The following is a 22,373-nucleotide window of genomic DNA, read 5'->3' on the forward strand; positions in this document are numbered from 1 at the left end:
GCATATTTATGTTAGCACCTCATTGGCGTCTTCTGACCTCGCTTGTTACTATGACCCTTCCAAAAGGAAGGGGCTAGTGTAGGCACAGCTTAATAGAGCACACCTCTAGGAAACTGTCATGTACTTTCTCTGCCCCTTTTCTAGGAAAAACCTTGCCTTTTTATGAAATATATATATTAAAGCAAAAGCTTTCTGAGGGTATGTCTAAACAGCAAAGTCGTTTTGCAATAATAGCAGCTATTTGAAAATAACTTTGAAAGCATCTACACAATGCAATCACTATTTCAAAATAGTGGATGTCTTGTTTTGAATTTGGTAAACCACATTCTATGAGGAATAGTGACTATTCCAAAATAGACGTCTCAGAATAGGGGATATTTTGAAGTAAGCTATTCCAGAAGACCATGGCTACACTAACCCCCACGTTTCAGAAGGGGTATGCTAATGAGCCACTTTGGCTGATGCTAATGAGGAGCTTCCACAAATATACAGCACCTCATTAGCATAATGGCAGCCAAATGCATTTCAAAAATGCCACTTTTGGAACGCATGCTGCCCCTGTAGACGGGGGCATTTTGAAAGGATCATCTGGACTTCGAAAGCTCTTTCTTTCCAAAACCAAATGGGAAGAAGGGGATTTTGAAATCGGGGGGGGGGTCCTTTCGAAAGGCCCCTGTCTATATGGGCAGTGTGCATTTCAAAAGCAACACTTTCGAGACTTTCATGGCTGCCATTATACTAATGAAGTGATGCATATTCATGGCAGTGCCTCATTAGCATCTGCTGCAGTGGCTCATTAGCATGTCCCTTCCGAAAGGCGGGGGCTAGTGTAGCCACAGCCAAATAGTTTATTCCAAAATAACACTGCTATGTAGACACAGAATACTGGCTGTAAGTGCCTCTTTTATGTGCTTCCAGGGCTCTAATCCAAAATAGGCTCTACAGTGTTTGGACACACGATTTCAAAATGTTTGATTATTTTGGCGCTTCCCTGTAATGTGGATGTGTTAATTCAGAATAGCTTATTTTGGAATAATAACTCTGAAATAAGTTATTCTGGAATAACTCTGTAGTATAAACATACCCTGACTGATTATCCTAGTGTTGTCAGAATGTAGAGTGGAAGAGATCACAAGTCACTAAGGGTGGCAATCAATGGGACTGCAGAAAATCAGAATAGGCACAGTCTGTGTGGGTGAAATGGCAGGAAATTCTTTTGGGGCAGAGGAAAGGGGAAATAGAAAGTGTACCTAGGACTCTGGGCTACAATGCATTCTCTCCGTAGCTGTTACTCAAGCCTATTGGCTGGCTAATATATAACTTGCATGGACATGTTAGTCATGGAATCCATGGAATTACTGCTACCTTCTTCAACAAATTTATGATGGGCTGCTGTGAAGACTCCTTTGAAGTTTATCTTTAATTATTCCACTCATAGGTCCCCATAAAGTTTAAATCGTGCGGAGGGCCTTATGCTACCCTTCAATCTTCAAGAAGCTGAGTGTTGTGAAAACTGTAGCAGATTAGGGCGCTCCACATCTCACACTATCAAATGTTAATGGCTGGGCTTCCAGAAACCAATGGAGTATTTATTTACATGGTTAAAGTCATGTATGTTTTAAATAACTTATTGGACTGGCACCTTAACTGTTCTTCTATTTTAAGTACTGTTTCAGAGATCTGAAAGCAGATGCATTGTCCAAAATACAGAGATGTAACCAACAAACAAATCAACTCCTGCGCTGTGCTACTCAGGAAGCCTTGATTTAGAATGGAATTTTAGCATAGGATTTTAAGTTGTCAGCAACTAATTTTTTTCACTACAGGCTTCAGTAATAAAACTTAAAACACTTTCAGGTCTCTCTGTCCAAAGGAGTTACTTCTTAGAGCCATTTGCCTCCACAGAAATGGAAAAACCCAAAGACACTTCACTTGACATTATGAGACATGGACTGATATGTTCCTGCTTAAGGTTGACTTTAGGGCAGCAGTTTTGTTCAGTGCCTGAACAAGTTGGCGGGAAGCCCACCCTCACTCCCTGCTGTGGCAAGGGGGAGGGTGGCTGCCTGTTGCAACTGGGACATGGTTTAAATGCTGTGTCCTGACTCCAGTGGGCTTGTGGATTTGAAACACAATGGCTACGTCTACACGTGCAGCCAACATCGAAATAGCTTATTTCGATGTTGCGACATCGAAATAGTCTATTTCGATGAATAATGTCTACACGTCCTCCAGGGCCGGCAACGTCGATGTTCAACTTCGACGTTGCTCATCCCAACATCGAAATAGGCGCAGCGAGGGAATGTCTACACGTCAAAGTAGCACACATCAAAATAGGGATGCCAGGCACAGCTGCAGACAGGGTCACAGGGCGGACTCAACAGCCAGCCGCTCCCTTAAAGGGCCCCTCCCAGACACAGTTGCACTAAACAACACAAGATACACAGAGCTGACAACTGGTTGCAGACCCTGTGCCTGCAGCATAGATCCCCAGCTGCCGCAGAAGCAGCCAGAAGCCCTGGGCTAAGGGCTGCTGCCCACGGTGACCATAGAGCCCCGCAGGGGCTGGAGAGAGAGCATCTCTCAACCCCCCAGCTGATGGCCACCATGGAGGACCCAGCAATTTCGACGTTGCGGGACGCGGATCGTCTACACGGTCCCTACTTCGACGTTGAACGTCGAAGTAGGGCGCTATTCCTATCTCCTCATGAGGTTAGCGACTTCGACGTCTCGCCGCCTAACGTCGAAGTTAACTTCGAAATAGCGCCCAACGCGTGTAGACGCGACGGGCGCTATTTCGAAGTTGGTGCCGCTACTTCAAAGTAGCGTGCACGTGTAGACGCAGCTTAAAGCATTCAAACCTTGTTTAGCTTGGCATATGCACTACTATGCTGCATGCAAGACTGTAGCCATAGAAAATGTAAGTAAATGGGTGACATTTATGAGCAATTAATTCATCTGAAAAATGTGGGTGCGCTGTGGAATTGTCTTGTTGAAGTGTGTTGTGTTATAGAAATGGTTGGGACCCATTGCTTCAGGGAGAGACTAAAGTGAGGTAAGACAAGAAAATAAGGGACAGGAGACTTAGAGTGAAGTGTAAAACATTGAAAGAATGTTAACCTACCTGCTGACTAGGTATTCCCAGTTGAGCCGTATCCAGTCCCAAGCCATGGTTTTGCCATAGCTGTTATAGGAGATGTATCTCAGGACAGTGAACACATCCTGACTTTTAATAAGACTAGTGTTGTAAATGTACTTCAGATACCTAGGAGAAACCAGATGGGAAACAATTTTAAACAGACTTTGGAACCTTTCCTAACTGATTGTGAAAAGTGAGTTGTAAAGCAACTATTCACGTATGGATTTGCCATGGCTCAGAATAATAGTGAAAGCCATCTCAGTATTTTCATTTCTTTGCTTGTTTTCTGAGACCAGCCTAAACCATCTGGCAGGTACAGCTCAGATCTGCAGAAATGTTTGTGTTTTGCTATGGAAAATATAGTGCTAGAGACTTAAATGAGTGGAGTCATGGTCACACAGACCTATTCAAGGACAATATTAGTGAGCTATTCTTAGCTACAACATACATTAGTAGCACCTGCAGTGAGGTTCTTCTGTAACTTGGGCTGAGAGTTCTGTACTTCATTCCCATAAACAGGTGGTTGATCGCACAAACAGCTTTTTCAGCAGTGTGCTCTTTTTATCCTTGATGTTGCTAAAAAGGCTGGGTTCTGGGTGGGCCATATTCCATGTGGGAATTACCTACAATGCAGATTTTTGTTGTTGTTGTTGGTTTTTCTCCAGAGATTTGAATTTGTCTGACTAATCTGTGGTTTACTCACAGAAGCTATGACTGTATACAAGTTAGTTACAAAATAGCATTGAATGATGTGCACATATGAAGTTATATAAAATGCTAATCTCAGTCACCAGGTATCCATCTTACTGTTACCCTCATCCCTACTCTTCTAGTGCTTCCTCTTGCTGGTTATGATCTTTTGTCTTGTCTTCAACTGCAAACCCCTTGGGGTTATGGACTGTCATTTAATGTGCACGATGGTGCCCAGATCCCAGCTGGGACCTTGGAAGATGGTAGCCCTGGTGGTGGTAGCAGTAATAATTAGGGTATTTCTATGCTTGCAAGAGATGAAGGGCTATAACAATTATCATGTCAAGCATACTCTTTCAAGCAAGGGAGCAATGACACTGTCTAGTTACCAGCAGTATAAACTCAGAGAGGACTATTAAAGTGACAGGATTTGACAATCTGCTGTGTTCTATGTTGTATTTTATATATAACAAAAATGGCAATGTAGGTAAATAGGTGGAGAAATTAGCCCTATTTCTAATAGAAAATAATCCTTTCAGGATATTTTTTAGCAACCTGTCCAAGAGTGTGATGTTCTTCACTGATGCCAGACCATAGAGCAACTTTTCCTTCTCTTGAGCTAATGAAGTGCTTTGGTATTGCTGAAACATGTAGTTCCATGATGTCTCATTGCCAGAGTTCTGCATCCCATAGCGATAGACCAACAGCCGGAGATTTACAGGGGGACTAAAAAAAAAAGCAATATATTATGATTGCCACATTTTTTCTGTGTGGCATATAATACCACACATAGTCCTCCTAACTGAATGTAGAAACTGTAAATATTCACCTTGCTCCATCTAACCAGGAATGAAATAAACTAGATGCATTGTTTAAAGCATCCGTGTCATCCATTTTGCATGCAAATTCTAAAACAGCTGCACGAAGAAGCCTTCAAAAAACAGAGATATATTTTTTCTAGTGTTCAACGCTGCATCTCAATATAATATAAATGTATGCCATAAATTTTAACCTCATCACATGACTTCCAGTTTCATCATCTTTCCAACCCAGGTTACTTGCAACAGGGTTAACCAGGGTGCGAAAGTATGCCTGAAATAAAGAAGTTTTCTGATTACTCTTATGGGCTTCATGATGTAACAAGGTTTTCATAGCCATAGATTCCCTTTTAAAAAATCCTACAACAAAACCCAGTTAATTATACCCTAGGAAAACAAACAACAAAAAAACTTGGAACACAGTCAACACATGTTGTCATGAAAGGATGTAAACATCATACTTCACTTTTGCTTTACACTGTTAAGATGCACTGACACAAGATAATGTCTCACCATTCTGTACGTCTACACTTACTAAAAACTTCGAAATGGCCATGCTAATGGCCAGATCAAATAATACCAATGAGGCACTGAAATGAATATTCAGCACCTCATTACCATGCTACCGACCACGGCACTTCGGAAGCGCCGCAGTTTGCTCGCCCGTGGCTTGTCTACATGGGGAGTCCTATTCAGCTGATAGGAATAAGGGATTTCAATGTCGGTGGAATCCTTTCGAAAAGGACCCCCGTGTAGACGAGCGAACATGTACCTCTCAGTGTTGAAATTGTACATAAAACGGTTTCAGCAACTTTTAAATCACTCAGGCTTCAATGTTACCATTATTATAGACCTGAACTGTAAAATGCATAGATTATTGCAAGGCTTTCATTGGCTGCATCACCTTAAACCTGGGGTAGAGCTCAGTATCATCTTCAAGCATGTCTCTGAGGTAAGATACGGATGAGATAACTCTCTGCCAAGGTAAATAGTCCTCTTCATTTTGTAGATACCATGTTAGATTCAGTGGGACAGCATAATTCAGAAGTTCAGCCCTGAGGAAGGAATGGAGAAAACTGACATAAGCTTTCCTTGTTTGTAACTGGAACACAGAAGTTAGTTGTAACTGATACAACCATGGAATGTATGCTTGTAAGAAGCTCTTTTCAGGACCATTTTGTAGTATGAAATTTGAAATCTTGCTTGCCTGCTTTCAAAACAGTGTTTTTTTGAGGAGGAAGAAGTAGTATTGGAAGGGCTATACTCAGGAAGCAGAGATACTTGCCTTGGGAGTTTGTGCCTCTCTAGAAGCAAATCTTTTCAAATCCAAATTTCAGAAGGGTCAAGTTAGACATCAGCCTTCTACTTTTTTCAGTTTCAATGTCTGTTTGCTTTTGATTTAAGTTCTTCTGTCTCCATCACTCACTCTCTGTCTCTCACATATCACTCATCCTTTCTTCCACACTTTGTGTAAAACACCTAATCTACATATTCCCAGATAGGAAGACAGAAGGCCAGAGTGGGCCCCAAACAAGTGGTGTCCTCTTCCATCCTCTGTCAATGTGGTTGGGAGAAGTTTTCTTGTCTCCCTTCTCTCCTCCCCTCAACAGCCACACTGGCAGAGGATAGGGCTGATCAGGGGCTCTGGAGTTCCAACAAATTCTGTCTCCTTTGGGAAGGACCAGGGTCAATGTCTTCCTTGCCTTTCCCACAACAGTTGGAAGTTGGGGCTGCTGTGGGTTTCTTATTCCTTTCCCCAGTGGGAATATGCTACATTAGAGAACAGGCACTCATGAGGATTCTATGGACTCTCTGGTCCAAAAATAGATTAGGGAGAGCAAGCACACTGCCATTCAGTGCCAATGCTCTTGGGAGAACAGCTAATAACTAAAAATGGGGAAATAGCTGTTTTGTTTTTCTTTCAATTCATTGGGAGGAAAAGTCAGACAACATTCATTCAAGGTCAATTAGAAATGGATTTATTTTCAGCAAACTGAAAAGTTTAAAAAAATCACTGCAGGTCCAAATTAAATGCTCAGTTTAACATCAACAAAATGGGTAGTTTAGATTAAACTTTTTAAAAGCTTTTACATTTTAAAATTTCTATATATATATTTTTTTTGCTTATACCCAACAAATAGAAATAGACTGACGTGGTTATTGCAAGCGACCGCGCAAATCCAATATTGGACGGATAAACCACGAGAGAAGCTGCAGACTCAAACACTGCCCATAGAACCTCACCACTGCTGCTAACCACCATCTCTCAAGATGAAAAGAGACCATATATAAACAAATCAACACATTCTATTTAGAAAATGTTGGAATGAAGTATTTTGATATAATTTGGCAAATCCAACCTGAATTTATAAAATGCATCAACTGATATATGTGGGCTTGTCTACACTAGTTCCCTCCTTCAACTGGGCCGTGTAAACAAGCCCAAGTGGAGAATAGCAATGAGGTGCTGTGATGCATATGCAGCACCTCATTAATCTAATTCTCACTGCAGGAACTTCAAAGTTAGCAACTTCAAAGTGCTGACAGGCAGACCATATCTACACTACAAAAATAACTTCAAAGTTGCTTAATTCAAAGTACATCTTCAAAATGAGCAACTTCAAAGTTGAGCATCTACACACACTCTACTTTGAAATTAAACTTCTGAAGTAGGGCACTACTCCATTCCCGGAGTAAGGACTTTGAAGTTGGGCTCCCTACTTTAAAGTTAACTTTGAAGTAAGGGAAAACGTGTGTAGACTCTCTGCTGGCTACTTCGAAGTTAGTTCTTAATGTAGACACACCTGCAGTGTGGCCACAGGTGCTTCGAAGTACTTGCTGAACTTTGAAGTTCCCTTACTCCCAAAATGCATGCCTCTTTTGAAAGTGCAATGCTAGTGTAGACACAGCCTTGGTGTCCTCTAGTAGTTTTATTATGGGCAATAGTAAATAACTTTTCTTTATTCACCCTCTCCATGCTGCTCATGATTTTATATACCTCTATCATATCCCACCTCAGGCTCCTCTTTTCTAAACTGAAAAGTCCCAGTCTCTTTAGCTTCTCCTCATATGAAACCTGTTCCAAACCCCTAATCATTTTAGTTGCCCTTTTCTGAACCTTTTCTAATGCCAAAATATCTTTTTTTGAGGTGAGGAGACCACATCTATACACAGTATTCAAGATATGAACATACCATAGTTTTATATATGAGCAGTAAGATATTCTTTGTCTTATTTTCTATCCCTTTTTTAAAATAATTCCTAACATTCTATTTGCCTTTTTGACTGCTGCTGCACTCTACATGTATATTTTCAGAGAACTATCCACAATAACCCCAAGATCATTTTCCTGACTAGCTGTAGCTAATTTAGCCTCAATCATATTTTATGTATACTTAGGGTTATTTTTTCCAATGTGCATTATTTTACACTTACCCACATTAGTTTCATTTTGCCATTTTGTTGCCCAATCACTCAGTTTGGTGAGATCTTTTTGAAGTTCTTCACAGTCTGCTTTTGTCTTGACTATTTGGAACAGTTTCATATTGTTCGCAATTTTACCACCTCACTACATACCCCTTTCTCTAGGTTATTTATGAATAAGTTGAATATTATTGGTCCTAGGACTGACTCTTGGGAACACCACTCATTACCCTTCTCCATTCAGAAAATTTACTATTTATTCTTACCCTTTGTTTCCTGTCTTTTTAACTAGTTCTCAGTCTATGAAAGGATCTTCCCTTTTATCCCACGACAACCTAATTTACACAAGAGACTTGGATGAGGGACTTTGTCAAAGGCTTTCTGGAAATCTAAGTATACTCTATCTACTGGATCCCCCTTGTCTGCTTATTCGTTAATACCTCCTCTGCCCCACTGCCCAGCAGTTTTGCAGGCAGAGAAAGGGACTAAATCACTCTCATTGAATTGAATGACAACATTCCCATTGATGTCTTTGATTCAGCATCAGACCCTAATACTGTATAGATAAGGCTAGCTCTAACTGATACCAATATAAGGTGTACACACGTTTAAATCTACTTCTTATGCAGGAAAATGTAAGAGAAGAAAGACAAACCAAGACATGATACTTTCTGTAGTTACAATAAAACAATAGTTTAAAATTTTTCATTTTTACTACATAAACCAAGAGAATGTCAATAAAACAACCAGTGGGAAGACATGAAAGCTATATTAAAATGTCCATAGTCCAGGAGTTTCATAATAAAACCTACCTTGCCAAAGAAAATACATCATCTAAAAGCCCAGCACGATCAGCGGAAGAAAAAAACTGCATAAGGGGAGGAAGAAAAAGAGAGCAAGAAAGATTATTGTAGTTTGTACAAGAAACAGTAATTGTCAGTAGATGCTGCAACCAACCAGCTCCTAACAAAACCAGTTAATTTTATGAGACTCACCGTGTGGTTATTAAGAAGATTATTCACTATGTTGTTCCAGTTCTGCATTTCATAGTTTACACGATAAAATCCAATGTGATCTGGATTTATTTTCAGTACAGAATTAGGGTTCGTGGATGTTACAGTAATTCCTGTGGCAATAAGCAAACAGTGATGAAAAATTTACATCCATATAAATACAGTAGCTGCAGGAGCAGGGTAGTTAATTGGAAATATATTTGCTCCAAAAGTCCTGCTTTGATATTTTTACTGCAAAAGGTCCAAAAACTCTAGAATGGCAGAAAATAAAGATACTGATGCCAGCTGTTAGTTTAGCATAGGAAATAACCGTGGTAACAATGTGGAATCTGTAGGCAAATGTTCATTATTAAATGGAGACTAATGTACTTAAATTAGTCATAAAGGAAATTGTTTATTGGAAAAACAATATTTTGAAATACAGTGTCTACACATGTACAGCCTATTTCAAATTAGAGCCATTGGATGCACTGTAGGTTATTTCAAAAGAGGCTCTATGCCCCGTCTTAACAGCACCTGTTTCCAAATAAGCCAATAAGGTAATAGCAGTTGCATTGTGTAGACACTAGGGCTGGGTCTACATGTGCCTCTTCCTTTCAAAAGGGGCATGTTAATGAGCAGGTTCGAAAGATGCTAATGAGGCACTGCAATGAACATCTGGTGATCGGAAGAAGGGCTTTTGAAAGCTGGGGGGTCCTTTCAGAAGGTCCTGTCTCCACGGGTGGCGCGCAATTCAAAAAGTCGCACTTTCAAATCACCGCGGCCACCATTATGCTAATGAGGTGCTGCATATTCATTGCAGCGCCTCATTAGTATCTTTAGAACCCACTCATTAACATGCCACTTTGGAAAGGAAGGGGCATGTGTAGACACAGGGTAGGATAGTTATTTTGAAATAATAGCTGCTATTTTGAAATAGCTGTGTAGACCTACACTAGCTCATGAGGGTGATGCTTCATTCTCAAAAGTTAAATTGTTCTCATTGTAGTTAGCGGTTTTGAAAGTTCACGTAGTGTCTGTTTTCAAGTCAGAATCCTTTTATTCCTATTCCACTCCTATTGACTCAGCCCTTAGTAAGCAGCATTTCTCACTTTGGGTGAGTCATGAAAGGTATTTCAAAAGATGTTCTAATTCATTAGTACAACTCTCAGCCTCTTGGGTTATGATGGAGAGACTGGTAAGAGAAAAATTCTTTCATGCAGTTCTGTCTTGCATCAGAACATAATGGGTAGGCTTAATTTTCATTCTGGACTCTAAATGCAAGTAAGTGAAACATGAACTTTACATAAAATTTTAAAAACCCATAAAAGTAGAGACAAGCACTAAATACTAGAAGAACTGATCAGATATTTTTGAATTTTGGAATATTGTTGAGCAGGAGAAATTTTTCAAATTTTGAAATGTAGAATTTTGGGGTGGGGAGAACATCTAACTTTCATGGACATCTTATTTTTATAGATCAAAACAGAGCTCACTTGATTCCAAACCTAGCAAAATACTGCAGCTCCTTCCACTTAGCTAAACTACACTTGACTGCCACAGATGTATGTACAATTTTGACATTCAGATCCAGCTTCTCCCTTAGGTTGAGGTTCAGAAAAGCACATAGTTATGTCCCATTGCCATTAATGGAAAAGCATACTTATAGCTAATTACATGTGGAAGTGTTTTTCTGAGCAGCAATGGATTGAACTGGCTATGTCTACACTACAAAAATAACTTCAAAGTTGCTTACTTCGAAGTACAATTTCAAAGTAAGCAACTTCAAAGATGAGCATCTACACACACCCTACTTTGAAGTTAAACCTCGAAGTAGGGCACTACTCCATTCCCGACAATGGAGTAAGGACTTTGAAGTTGGGCTCCCTACTTCGAAGTTTAACTTCAAAGTAAGGGAAAATGTGTATAGGCACTACTACAAAGTAGCCAGCAGAGAGTCTAACGTCAAAGTTAGTTCCTAGTGTAGATGCATCCACTGGCTACGTCTACACTTGCACACTATGCTGAAGTAGCCTATTTCGACGCATATTGTCTACACATCCTCCAGGGCTGGTGTCATCGACAATCATCATCGAAGTAGTGAGGGAGAACGTCAAAAGGAGCCACCCCGGAAGGAAATGCAGAGCGTCCACACACACAAGTGCTCTCTGTTAAAATAAGGAGCCAGCAAAGCCCCAAGCTGCTCCCTTAAAGGGTCCCTCCCAGACACACTCAGCCTGCACAGCATGAGATCCACAGCACCGACAACTGGTTGCAGACCCCTAGCATGCAGCATGGACTGCCAGCTGCAGCCACAGCAGCAGCAGCCAGAAGCCCTGGGCTAAGGACTGCTGCATGTGGTGACCATAGAGCCCAGCAGGGGCTGGACAGAGCATCTTTCAACCCCTCAGCTGATGGCCACCATGGAGGACCCCGCCATTTCGACGTAGCGGGACGTGGATCATTTACACACGCCCTACTTCGACGTTGAATGTCGAAGTAGGGTGCTATTCCCATCTTCAGATAGGAATAGCAATTTTGACGTCTCGCCGCCTAACGTCGATTTCAACATCAAAATATCTCACGGCACATGTAGACATGATGCATACTATTTCAACATTGTGCCAGCTACTTCGAAGTAGCCGGCTAGTGTAGACGAACCCACTATGTCTTAAATGTTTGAATAAGCAGTCCTCACACATACACATGATATGATTGAAATTAAATGGAAATCTTTGTTTTAATTTGCCCCAAATTACTCCAAACCAAACGATCAATTTTGTACTGGGCTGAACATCATATTGTATAAATAAATAAGAATAGATTTTAATTATAGGTCTTAATTAGCATACTCCTGTTTATGGGACAGGATTATTCTAATTCCAGAGAAGAATCTGTCATTCTCAAGCAAAGTGTTTCAAGCCCTGCAAAATATAAAAGCTAACTGTTTCTTTTTGTTCTTATCATGGATATTTTTAATACTTTGCAAGGTTGTCACATTGATCTTACTGTAATTCTTAAATGAAACAGTGCTGATGTTTACCTGCAAGTTCTGATTTATTGTAGAATGTAACACGTATTTCGTTCCCAGCATGCCATTTCACTGGGATATTCCATGCGTAACTAAAATATTTTACATGCAAAAAGAAATAAACAACTTTTGAAAGGAAACCTAAGATAACATATTTAAAACATTATCAATTATTATTATGAATTATAATACTTTTTATAGCACTCATATTATCCAGATTTATTGCTCTAGGAACCTCATGAATTTACTTTTTCATAGTAAATTTATAAATTTATCCATAACTGTGTATCTATATCTATATATTCACTAATGTGTGACTAAATGCCACAGCTAACAAATGGTCTTTTAACAATAGCTTCATGTTAAAATATAATAAACTGCTTTAGGGCATCTTCCCGGCAAAAGTTTAAACAGTGCTAAATGCCAAAAGAGCCTTTGAGTTTAAGGTGCTATATATATGTAGCTTAAGCTATGAAATATACACAGTTCCTGCCATGCCCCTGGCAGACTGAGCACAGGACTGGGAGCTATGGACTTACAAAGTTTTATGTCAAATCTGTCATTGACAACGTGAGGTGTTAGGCAAGTCACTCATGCCTTGATTTAGGATGGTGTTTAATCACATGCCTAATGTTAGCTATATGATTAAGCCATTTTTCTGAAATCCATGGAATGATTCCCATGCTTAAAGTTAGTATGTTTTATGTGCCTTTCCTTAATGTGTCTGTGCCTCATTTCACCCATCAATAGTATGGGAATGATATTTACTTAATATCAGAGGAGTGTTGTGAGGACTAACTAACTTATGTACCATTATATATTATAAATGGGTTTATTATCAATATACACAATTAGAAACATCGCTTTGTCAAGTTGTATTACTTTAGCATGATATGACAATCTAGTAGGTCACAAGATTAATGAAGTAGAGGTTTACATTGTTCAAAGTTTTCTACAGACATTAACTAATTAACCTTTACAATACCGCCATGTGGTAAGCTGCTAAGAATTACTATGACTTTTTAACAGAACCTTTCTATTTTACTTTTTTTATGTGATTCTTTGAGAGCTCTTCAAATGAATCTGTGTCCAAAGCCAGAATTAGAACTTAAGACCTTTTGGCTGTTCCATACTGTATTTCTTCTCTTATACTAGTGTTTCTCAACCAGGGGTACATGGATCCTTGTGGGTACACAGAGGTCTTCCAGGGGGAACATCAACTCATCTAGATAGTTGCCTAGTTTTACCACAGGCTACATAAAAAACACCAGTAAAGTCAGTTCGACCTAAAAGTTCATTCAGACAATGACTTGTTTCTACTGCTTCATATGCCTTACCCTGAAATGTAAGCCCAATATTTCTATTCCAATTCGTTTATTTGATAATGAGATGGTAGAAAGTCAGCAAGTATTAAGTAGTAGTCTTCTGTGATATTTTTGCATGCTTTTGTAAGTAAATAGTTTTTAAGTGAGGTGTAACTTGGTGGTATGCAAAACAAATCTGACTCCTGAGAAGGTTACAGTAATCTGGAAAAGTTGAATGACACTTGTTTCAAAATTATTTGAAGATTATTTTATTCAAATTGTTTCAAGATTATTTTAGGACCATGTTTCTCAACTGCTGGTACGCATATAATTAGGGATACATGAGAGAAGTTTGGGGGTACTTACAATTTTTCTTAAATGGGGTAGGGTGGGGTGGGGTGGGGTTGTGGGTTTTTTTTAAAGGTTGAGACCACATTGATATTAATTTCTTATTTCTTGATAAAGTTCACTGACATCAATGGGACCACCTGAGATATAAGATATAGTTTAATGTCACTGATCGATATCCAGCCCAGAGATGTTTTTCTATTGTCCTAAATATTATGGTGAAAGCACTATACAAAAAAACGGTCATTCTTCTGATTTTACTGTGTTAGAACCCTAGGATGAAATGAAGGATAGCATCATTCTAGCAAGTAAGAAAATGAAGGATGTGGTGCCTCTTTACCACCTACTGGGAGAAAGGTCAGCTCTTTGATATTTCCAACATTTATTAGCTGTCTTTTTGGAGAATTATTGTCATGGAGTTTTAAAGGATTATTGCATGGCCAGAAGGCTGGCTGTTACAATTCTCGAGGAGAAAGCTGATAAAATTGTTAGTGGAGTGATTTTTATATGATTCTGAGATCATGTACATGCTACATAGTAGCCACAAACTTGCTTAACACACTTAAAGAAAATGAGTTCTTGAAGATGGATTTCTCTTTTGAGTGTTAATATATAGGACAGAACTTCGTCAAGACAGAAGTGCTGTAGTCAGCTAGGGAGGCTGCCCCTTTTGGCTTCAGGGAACAGTAAAACTTTTATTAGATGGTTTATTTCACAGCTTAGTCCCAGCCCCAGACCTGGACCTGAGCTGTGACAGTCTCAGTCTGGGTCAAAATGCCCCAGTAGTCTCCCAATCTATGATGACTGGGTGAAGAAAGTACAGTTTTCCATTGCACTTGGAACAGTTCTGTGGTGGGGAGGAGGGATACAGGAGGGGGACAGCGTCTGCAAGTGAACAGTATAAGCAAACTGTCTTGAGCCTGCCAGTGGTTTACTTTGCCAGGCCACATGTGGTCTGTGGTCTACAGCTTGCCCACCACTTGTCTACAGAATCTAGCTATTTACTGTTTGCCTACAGGACAGGCATGTAGAGTAAAACCTTACCCAAATTCAGAGGCTGGTTCAGAAGTATTTGCTGAGGGGTCCAACAGAAAACGTTTCTGTTTGACTTTTGAATTAGCTTCCACACTCAATACAGGGTATCCCATCTGCCTGGTCCAGGTGTCCATCACTTCCTTCACTGGATTACCACTTGCCTAAGAATAACAGCAGACCACACAGAGAGCTAAAACAGACTTGAGGCAATAAAACTCTTATGCTGAGTGAATAGAAGACCAGAAAGGGAACATTAATATTAGGGCTTTGTTCCTAACAGTTCAGCAAATAGAGCCCTATTGGCTCAAATATTTTATTTGTTAAATTCTTTCATTGTGTGTGTACCTGAAGAAAAGTAATGAGCTTTCAACAGAGATATTTTAAATACTCTGAAAGCAAACAGGTTTAAACTAGGTCAGGTTTCAGGCACTAGGAGGGGCAAAGAATATTCCCTGCCCTTGTGTCTTGCTCTTCTCTGTACACTTCAAGCTCAAATGATTTCCCTCCTCTGCTGCCTTCTGAGGAGACAGTAGAGCACATGAAGGACTAGCGGAGACTCCATCACTTTGGGCAATCTCCTCTGGAGCAGGATTCCCAAATTATGGGTTGCAAACCAGCCCTTCCGTGAATTCTCAACAGAGCTGAGCTGTTGCCTCCATCCTGCAGAAAACTTCGAGTAGGTACCAGGGGAAGGAAGGAGAAACAGCAAGCATTAAGGACAGCTGTTATAATTAAGCAGCTGCCCCACCCTTTCCTTTTTACACACAAATTCAAGTGCAGCTGACTCTGACTGAGGTCATGGGACCTCGCCAGTGCTTCTCCAATCCACCATGTGCTGGAGAGAAATGAGTTAAGGTGTTTTTCAGCTCAAACAGGTAATGTGAGCAGTGGGAGTAGAGAACAAAGGAGAGCCTGGGCCTACGGGTAGGAGAGGAGACACTAATCCAGAATTTGGGCACAATGGCAGCTTGGAATCTGGCTGGGAAAGCAGAAGACACATGGGCTATGTCAACAACAAGAAGTCTTGTAGCACCTTATAGACTAACAGATATTCTGGAGCATAAGCTTTCGTGGGCAAAGACCCACTTCATCAGATGCATGCGTGGGGGTGGTGGTTTCAGAGGGGTATTAAAAGAGTGGGGTCCCAGTAAGAGGGAGGGCCATAGCTGACAAGCTCTATTTAGCAAGATGGAAATGGCCCAGTATCAACAGCACTTATCAAAAGAGGAAAAAACAAGTCAGATCAGACAGGGGATGTGAGTCTTTGTTGGAGTCTAATGGGGAGATATTAATGCCCAGGGCAGAGAAGCTGGTTTTGCTACACTCTTCTCCCACTTTTGAAAGGGGAATACTAATGAGACACTTCGGGATAAGCTAAGGAGGCACTGTCATGAATATGAAGCACCTCATTAGCATAATGGTGGCCATGGCACTTCAAAAGTGCTGCTTTTGATCGTGCGGCTCATCTACACACGGTCCTTCTTGAAAAGACCTTCCACACTTCAAATTCCTCTTATTCCTATTTCGTTATAGGAGTAAGGGGATTTTGAAGTGTGCGGGGTCTTTTCGAAAAGGACACTGTAGACGAGCCACACGTGATCGAAAGTGGCACTTTCGAAGTGCCACAGCCACCATTATCCTAATGAGGCACTGCATAGTCATAACAGCACCTCATTAGCATATCCTGAAGTGTCTCATTAACATCCCCCTTTTGAAAGGGTGTGGGCTAGTGTAGACATAGCCCTGGTGTCCAAGTAAGGAGCTAAAAACACGGGTAGGCAGAAAACAGCTGGGCTTCAGGAGGCAACTGAGAGGAAGAGCCAGAACTTGATTTGTAATTATATAATAAAATGAGAAAAGTAAACAAATTTACAATAATGTGCTGTGATGCATTTGTATTTTTATGTTGGATTTTGTAAGCAAGTAGTTTTTAAGTAGATGAAACTGAACGTTATTCAAGACAAATCATACTCCTGAATGGGATACAGTAAGTTTGGGAAGGTTAAACATGACTGGCTTAGATACTATTGTGATGAGTTCTCCAGAAAACCCTACTATAGAGAGAATCATATTAGGGGAATGGGAGACTGGGTGAGCATATATATATATATATGCATGCATTAAATGAGGCTTATGGGGACAGATGTGTAGGTTGGAATCGTTTAAATACCTTGTGAATGTGGCTTTAGCAATTTACCCTCACTTATCCCCTAGCAATTTTCCCATTCCAAAAAATCACTATTTGCGAGCGTGATGGGATTTGGACTTTGCTGGGCTGGAGGAGGCTGCCTGGGCAATGATCTCTCTTCCAGAGGTTCACAACATAAAAAGGCAAATGAAATTCTAAACTGTAGGGTCAGTACAGAAACTTTAATAGCAAGGTTACAGATCATACCTGTGCCAAGGATTCCCAGAAATCATCTGTCTTTGCATTCTGGAAATGGTATTTTTTTAGATACTCCTAGAAAGAGAGAAGGAAATATGCCATTTTTCAAAACAATCCACATATTGTAACGTTATATGTCCTACCAGTATGCAGCATACCTTCCTAACTGTGCTTCTATTCTTTCTGAGGTATGTATGTTTGTTTATTTCACTGCCTTCCGAACAGAAGAAAATTATAAACACTTTCCTAATGCAGAGTCCACAGGTTGTTCTAGAAAGGAAATCTCAGAGGTATCCTCACTACTCCTGATGCAAATGTGGGGTGAAATCAGTTGCTCCCACTCCTCTAGCTTTGGGAAAGCCAGACGTATTAAAATATTGCACATTGCATTATAAGGATCTGAAATACTGATCCATATGACTTTTCAACACCATTTCCTAGTGAAAATTTAGGGCAAAGGAAAGATCTTAATGTCTCCAGGATGACTGTCTGTAAGAAAGCCAGCTTCTTTCTTTTGGAAACTAAACTTGGGTCCACTGTTTCTATAAAAATTATATTAATTTCTATGTCTCAATCTAAAAACAAACTGGAACAGTAAAAACCTAGAAGTTCACTGAGAAAACATTTGCAACAGAAATGCCTGAAATCCCAGGATTTCTCAGGACATGGAAAGGGAGGGAACAGACGGAGGTGGGAAGGAAAAGGGAGGGGCACAGACAAGAAAGAGGTGATACTAAGCGTGGCCACTTGGGGTGCAGTGCAACACCAATAGAGGGGCCAGCAGGGCTGTGGCTCCATCATCCTGCCTGCCGCAAAGACTGGGAAAATAGCTTCCTTGCCCCAATCCCAGAGCCTCCCCCACCATGAGGAGAGCCTACAGGCCGCAGAGGGGGCTGCTGCAGGGAGACACCAATCCCAGAACAGCCTGTAGGCCACAGGAGGGAGATGGTGGAGGCCAGGGGCAAGCTCCAGAACCTTGCCCCACCCAGACAGGCTGCAGGATGGAGGGGGCTGCAGGATGCTGGAGGTAACCCCGAAAGTATCACACCCCCAGACCAGTGTAGGGCTGGCACAGGGGCAGCTAGAGTCTGGGGTCAGCCAACAAGGTGCTGTCCCGCACCCCCACTACAGGATGCAGGATGGGACAGCCACTACCCTCTGGAGAAGCTGCAGGTTTGGAGGGCACAGCCGCAAGAGCTTCTGCCACCACCTGACCGGCAAGCAGCCCCAAATCCCTCCCTCCCAGGAGGAGTTGCTGGATGGGGAGTGCAGATCCAAGCCCCAGGTAGGAGCTGCCACCATAGCAGTGTCACCCTCACTGCCACGAGGTGGCCCAGTACCCCACCACCACCCAGACCCCTGCCCTGAGACCCCTGCCTTAAATTCGACACCCCACACTGCCCTTGGGCCCTCTGCCTTGAGCCCCCACTAACTCCCTGCACCTCTTCTCTCCAGAATCCCCTCCCCACCCACACAGCCTTAATTTTTCTTCATTTTTGAAAAAATATTAACAGCATGGACATTTTTCATTTATTTTTCAAAAAATTACTTCAGTTAAGGAGCCGAGCAGTGCAAGGTACATCTGTTAGTGCCCTGTAAGTTTCAGTACTTTCTAAAGGACAGGTCTAATCTTAAAATGGGGAAATCAGTGTTTTCCAGTGTAATTCATTGCACATCAATGTATTAATCCTAGACAGAGCCCTAGATTTTTTACATTTTGCCCAGTCAAGTAAACAATAAAGAATTTTTTTGTAAATTTCTGCGTTATTTAACAGGTCAGAAAAAGAGTTATTTTAGGGGTTTCTAAAAATGGAAGTTAAAGTTGAACTATGATAATTTGGACAACTGCATTGTATGATCAAAATCTTCTTAAAGGCTTAAATAGCTAACTATTAGCTATGCGTAAATGATTTGCTGTTATGCTTAAATACTGAATGCTAAAACATGCTTTTTCCAAGTTCAGTGCTACTCTGAGAGTTTGACACAGCAAATAGCATGTGATATTTTCTTTCCTGGCCATCTTACTAAATGTTAAGTAGGTGGTGCTGTCTGATCACCACAGCTATTTTGTGCTTTTAGAGTGATGTGGCTAAGCAGAAGTATTTGTCACAGCAGCTTGGGTTTATAATATGAAGTGTGATTGAATGATTGTGTTTCTTACAACTGTTCTTGCTGAGGTATGGAAACAATTTTTGTTGATTTCAATATAATCAATCAGCTGACCAGCCAGGATGTTCTCCCAGCCCCTTTCTATCTTGGTACCATGCATTGCAGCTTGGGAGCAGCTATTAGAGCAGTAGAGTAGAACCCTGAGATACGCACACTCAAGTTGCATGAATCTTGGGTTAATGCGACTCTGAGTGGCAGGGAGCTGGTGCGTGGGTCCAGGCTGTCCGCCACTCAGGGGAGCCAGGAAACTGACTGGCACAGCAGCACTGGTCAGTTTCCAGATTCCTGTGAATGGTGGGCAGCCATTAGCCAGGCACTAGCTCCCACCAATGACAGGAGTGGCAGCCTGACAGGAGCAGTTTAACAGCTCCTGAAAGGGGCTGACTCTTGGCTGCCATTGCTGACAGGAGCTGGAAAACTGACCATCGGAGCAATGCCGATCAGTTTCCTGTCTCTTGTGGGTGGCTGGGAGCCAGGCTCCCAGCTCCGCACTGCTCACAGGAAACTGTCCAGCGCTACTGTGCTGGTGAGTTTCCTGGCTCCCCCAGGTAACATGAAACTTGACTTTATGTGGTGTTGCACAGGAATGCAACCTCCACATAAGTTGGGGGTCTACCATAGAGTACATGGGGCTCAGGTATCTGTATCACCACTTCTAAGGATTTACTTTGAAGAAGAGGTCTTGAAAAATGTCACTGTAGTATCTCAGAGGGAAGTGGGTTGGTTTTGTGGAGGTGTGGCACGTGTGTGGATATTAACATTTTTAATAATCCAGGCAGCAAAGGTATCATGATTAGTTATTTAAAGATTTCAGAGGACAGCAGTAATGTCCTCTATTTTTGGAGAGAACCCCTCTTCAATTTTCTCTTTTGTGTGTATGGTGGTTGACCTATATCCTAATCTCTCAGTAGGATTAAAGTAAAGGAGAGATCTCCCCAACCCCTGAGTCAAGTGCTTCTTAGCACCACTCATCTGGATTGACAAATGTGGCATAACTCTGCATGCTCTGAGGTGAAGTTTGACTTTAATGGCCTCAGGACCAACTTCAAGTTTTGGAGGTGTTGGGCTGGTGAATCAAAATTTGTAAAGCCTTTCAGGTACATTTCCATAAACAGCACAGCACAACTATGTGTTCTAGAGGTACTTGTTAGGAAGATGCAGGAGTGCTTTGATAGCTGGGTGACTAGTTATTGCTGATAAGAGGACAAGGATAAAGTATTTAAGGAAGAATCAGGAGGGTATTGTTACATATCATGTGTCTAGGGTCATCACTGGCTGGCCCTCAAATACACATACAACACTGCTGTTCAAATTCTAACTTACTGTGATTATAAATCATCACGTAATGGTGCTACTTATTCCCTTTGCAAAATATTTCATAATGCCTATGTCATTACCAAACTGTATCATCATGCTGAGAATTCATGTAAGCTATTGTCTAATCAGTTTCTTTCAGATGTGAATGACGAAGTTAGTGTACCTACCTCCCAAAAAAATAAAATGTAGCTTTACTGGAATAATGTTATTTTAGAGATGTTGTTAGGAATATATATCTTAATGCAGGTATAGTTACTTTAATTCTAATGGGAACACTAAACATGAGTTTATCAGATTTACTTTTCTGACAAAAATCTTTCCCTTTGCTGCATGTGATTTGTTTTGGTTTTCGGAGTGTTTCACTGTATTTCATACCTGACATCCTTTTTGAAATTTTGCAGGTGTAATCCAGTCTTGAAGCATTCTGAGAATTGACGCTCCCTAAGTACAAAAAGAAAGGGAATAAGGTCATTTTACACCTTTTAAAAACTAGATTCTCATTACTTTAAAAGACTTCAATTCTTTTTTTCAATTCCATGGCCAGCAAGAGCTGTGATCACCCAATACCTGTGCATAGGTAAATATAGTGGTGAAGGTCTTCCGGGACAAACCCTGGTGGGCTGCCACTTTTTTTTATTGCCCACCCCTGGCTTAAATGATGCTGGGATGGCATAAAAATAGCAGTCTCTGAAGCAGGTTGGCAGGCCCCCTGACACATACTCCAGTGAAAGAATCTTAGGGGACTAGAAGGAGACTAAGTGAGATGGGGCCTTGGAAAGGAAGAAGGTGGGGAATAACCCCAATGTAGAATAGGATAAGTAAATTGAGAGAAGCAATAATGGACAGGCAGGAGAGAGAAAATGAGAGAGCCACAAAAGAGAGGGAAACAAAATAAACAAAATCCAACACACAACTTTAAGGTTAGTAAATTGTATTCCCTGGCAGATAAATAGGTTAGTTAAAAAATTTCAAATGTTTTTTTAAACTGTCACTGTCCCATGAGAATAGATACTTGTTAGTCCTCAATAAGTCTTGAAACACCATTCCTAGCGATGACTGATTGGACACACTAAAGTCACACCAGAGTGGTTATAAATATGGAGCATATTTATGCAATGGCTAGGACTTGTCTACACCAAGATTTAGTGCGTCTCAAGCCAGCGCGTGAACAGACAGTGAACAAGCCTCCTGAATGCTGGCCATGTGGATTGTGCTACCATGTGCTAAAATTTCCATAGCTTGCTTTGATATAGAGTTGCAGTTTCAAACAGTCAGACCATGGCTACACTAGCTCCCACCTTTTGGAAGATGCTAATGAGGCACTTACATGAATATGCAGCGCGTCATTAGCAAACATGCCCAAAACCAAATTGGAAGAAGGGGCTTTCAAAGTCCATGGGGGGCCTTTCGAAAGGCCCTGTCTACACGGGCGGTGTGCTTTTCGAAAGTGGCACTTTCAAAACACATGGCTGCCATTATGCTAATAAGGCGCTGCACATTCATGGCAGCACCTTATCATCATCTGCTGAAGTGGCTCATTAGTATGCCCCTTCTGAAAGGCCGGGGCTAGTGTAACCAAGGCCTAATAGATATGTCCCTAGTTTAGAAACTTTTATTTCCAATTTATTGTTGCAGTTCTGAATCTGACCAGCAGATGACTCTTTTCAAATGGAAAAAAGGTACCTTTATTTGTTAGAAAAATTGAAGAGACTTACAATCTT

At 41.0% G+C, this 22,373-nt stretch overlaps 1 protein-coding gene across 2 annotated transcripts in view; it reads right to left on the reverse strand.

Moving 5' to 3' along the window:
- The window catches only part of ENPEP (glutamyl aminopeptidase), a 43,299-nt gene that overhangs the window by 1,882 nt on the left and 19,044 nt on the right, over window positions 1-22,373 (reverse strand). Inside the window, exons 8-18 of one of the 2 annotated variants that reach the window (XM_074991971.1) lie at window positions 21,028-21,093; window positions 17,176-17,241; window positions 14,790-14,941; window positions 12,106-12,185; window positions 9,066-9,196; window positions 8,883-8,938; window positions 5,552-5,702; window positions 4,842-4,921; window positions 4,659-4,760; window positions 4,385-4,555; window positions 3,125-3,265 (exon numbers count right to left, since the gene is read on the reverse strand). In XM_074991971.1, coding sequence (XP_074848072.1) covers window positions 3,125-3,265; window positions 4,385-4,555; window positions 4,659-4,760; window positions 4,842-4,921; window positions 5,552-5,702; window positions 8,883-8,938; window positions 9,066-9,196; window positions 12,106-12,185; window positions 14,790-14,941; window positions 17,176-17,241; window positions 21,028-21,093 — 1,196 coding nt within the window. The remainder of the gene's footprint in view (window positions 1-3,124; window positions 3,266-4,384; window positions 4,556-4,658; window positions 4,761-4,841; window positions 4,922-5,551; window positions 5,703-8,882; window positions 8,939-9,065; window positions 9,197-12,105; window positions 12,186-14,789; window positions 14,942-17,175; window positions 17,242-21,027; window positions 21,094-22,373) is intronic. The other variant, XM_074991972.1, reaches the window with a different exon arrangement.

The sequence above is a fragment of the Carettochelys insculpta genome, chromosome 4 (assembly GCF_033958435.1).
Source record: "Carettochelys insculpta isolate YL-2023 chromosome 4, ASM3395843v1, whole genome shotgun sequence".
In the NCBI taxonomy this organism is placed as follows: domain Eukaryota; kingdom Metazoa; phylum Chordata; order Testudines; family Carettochelyidae; genus Carettochelys; species Carettochelys insculpta.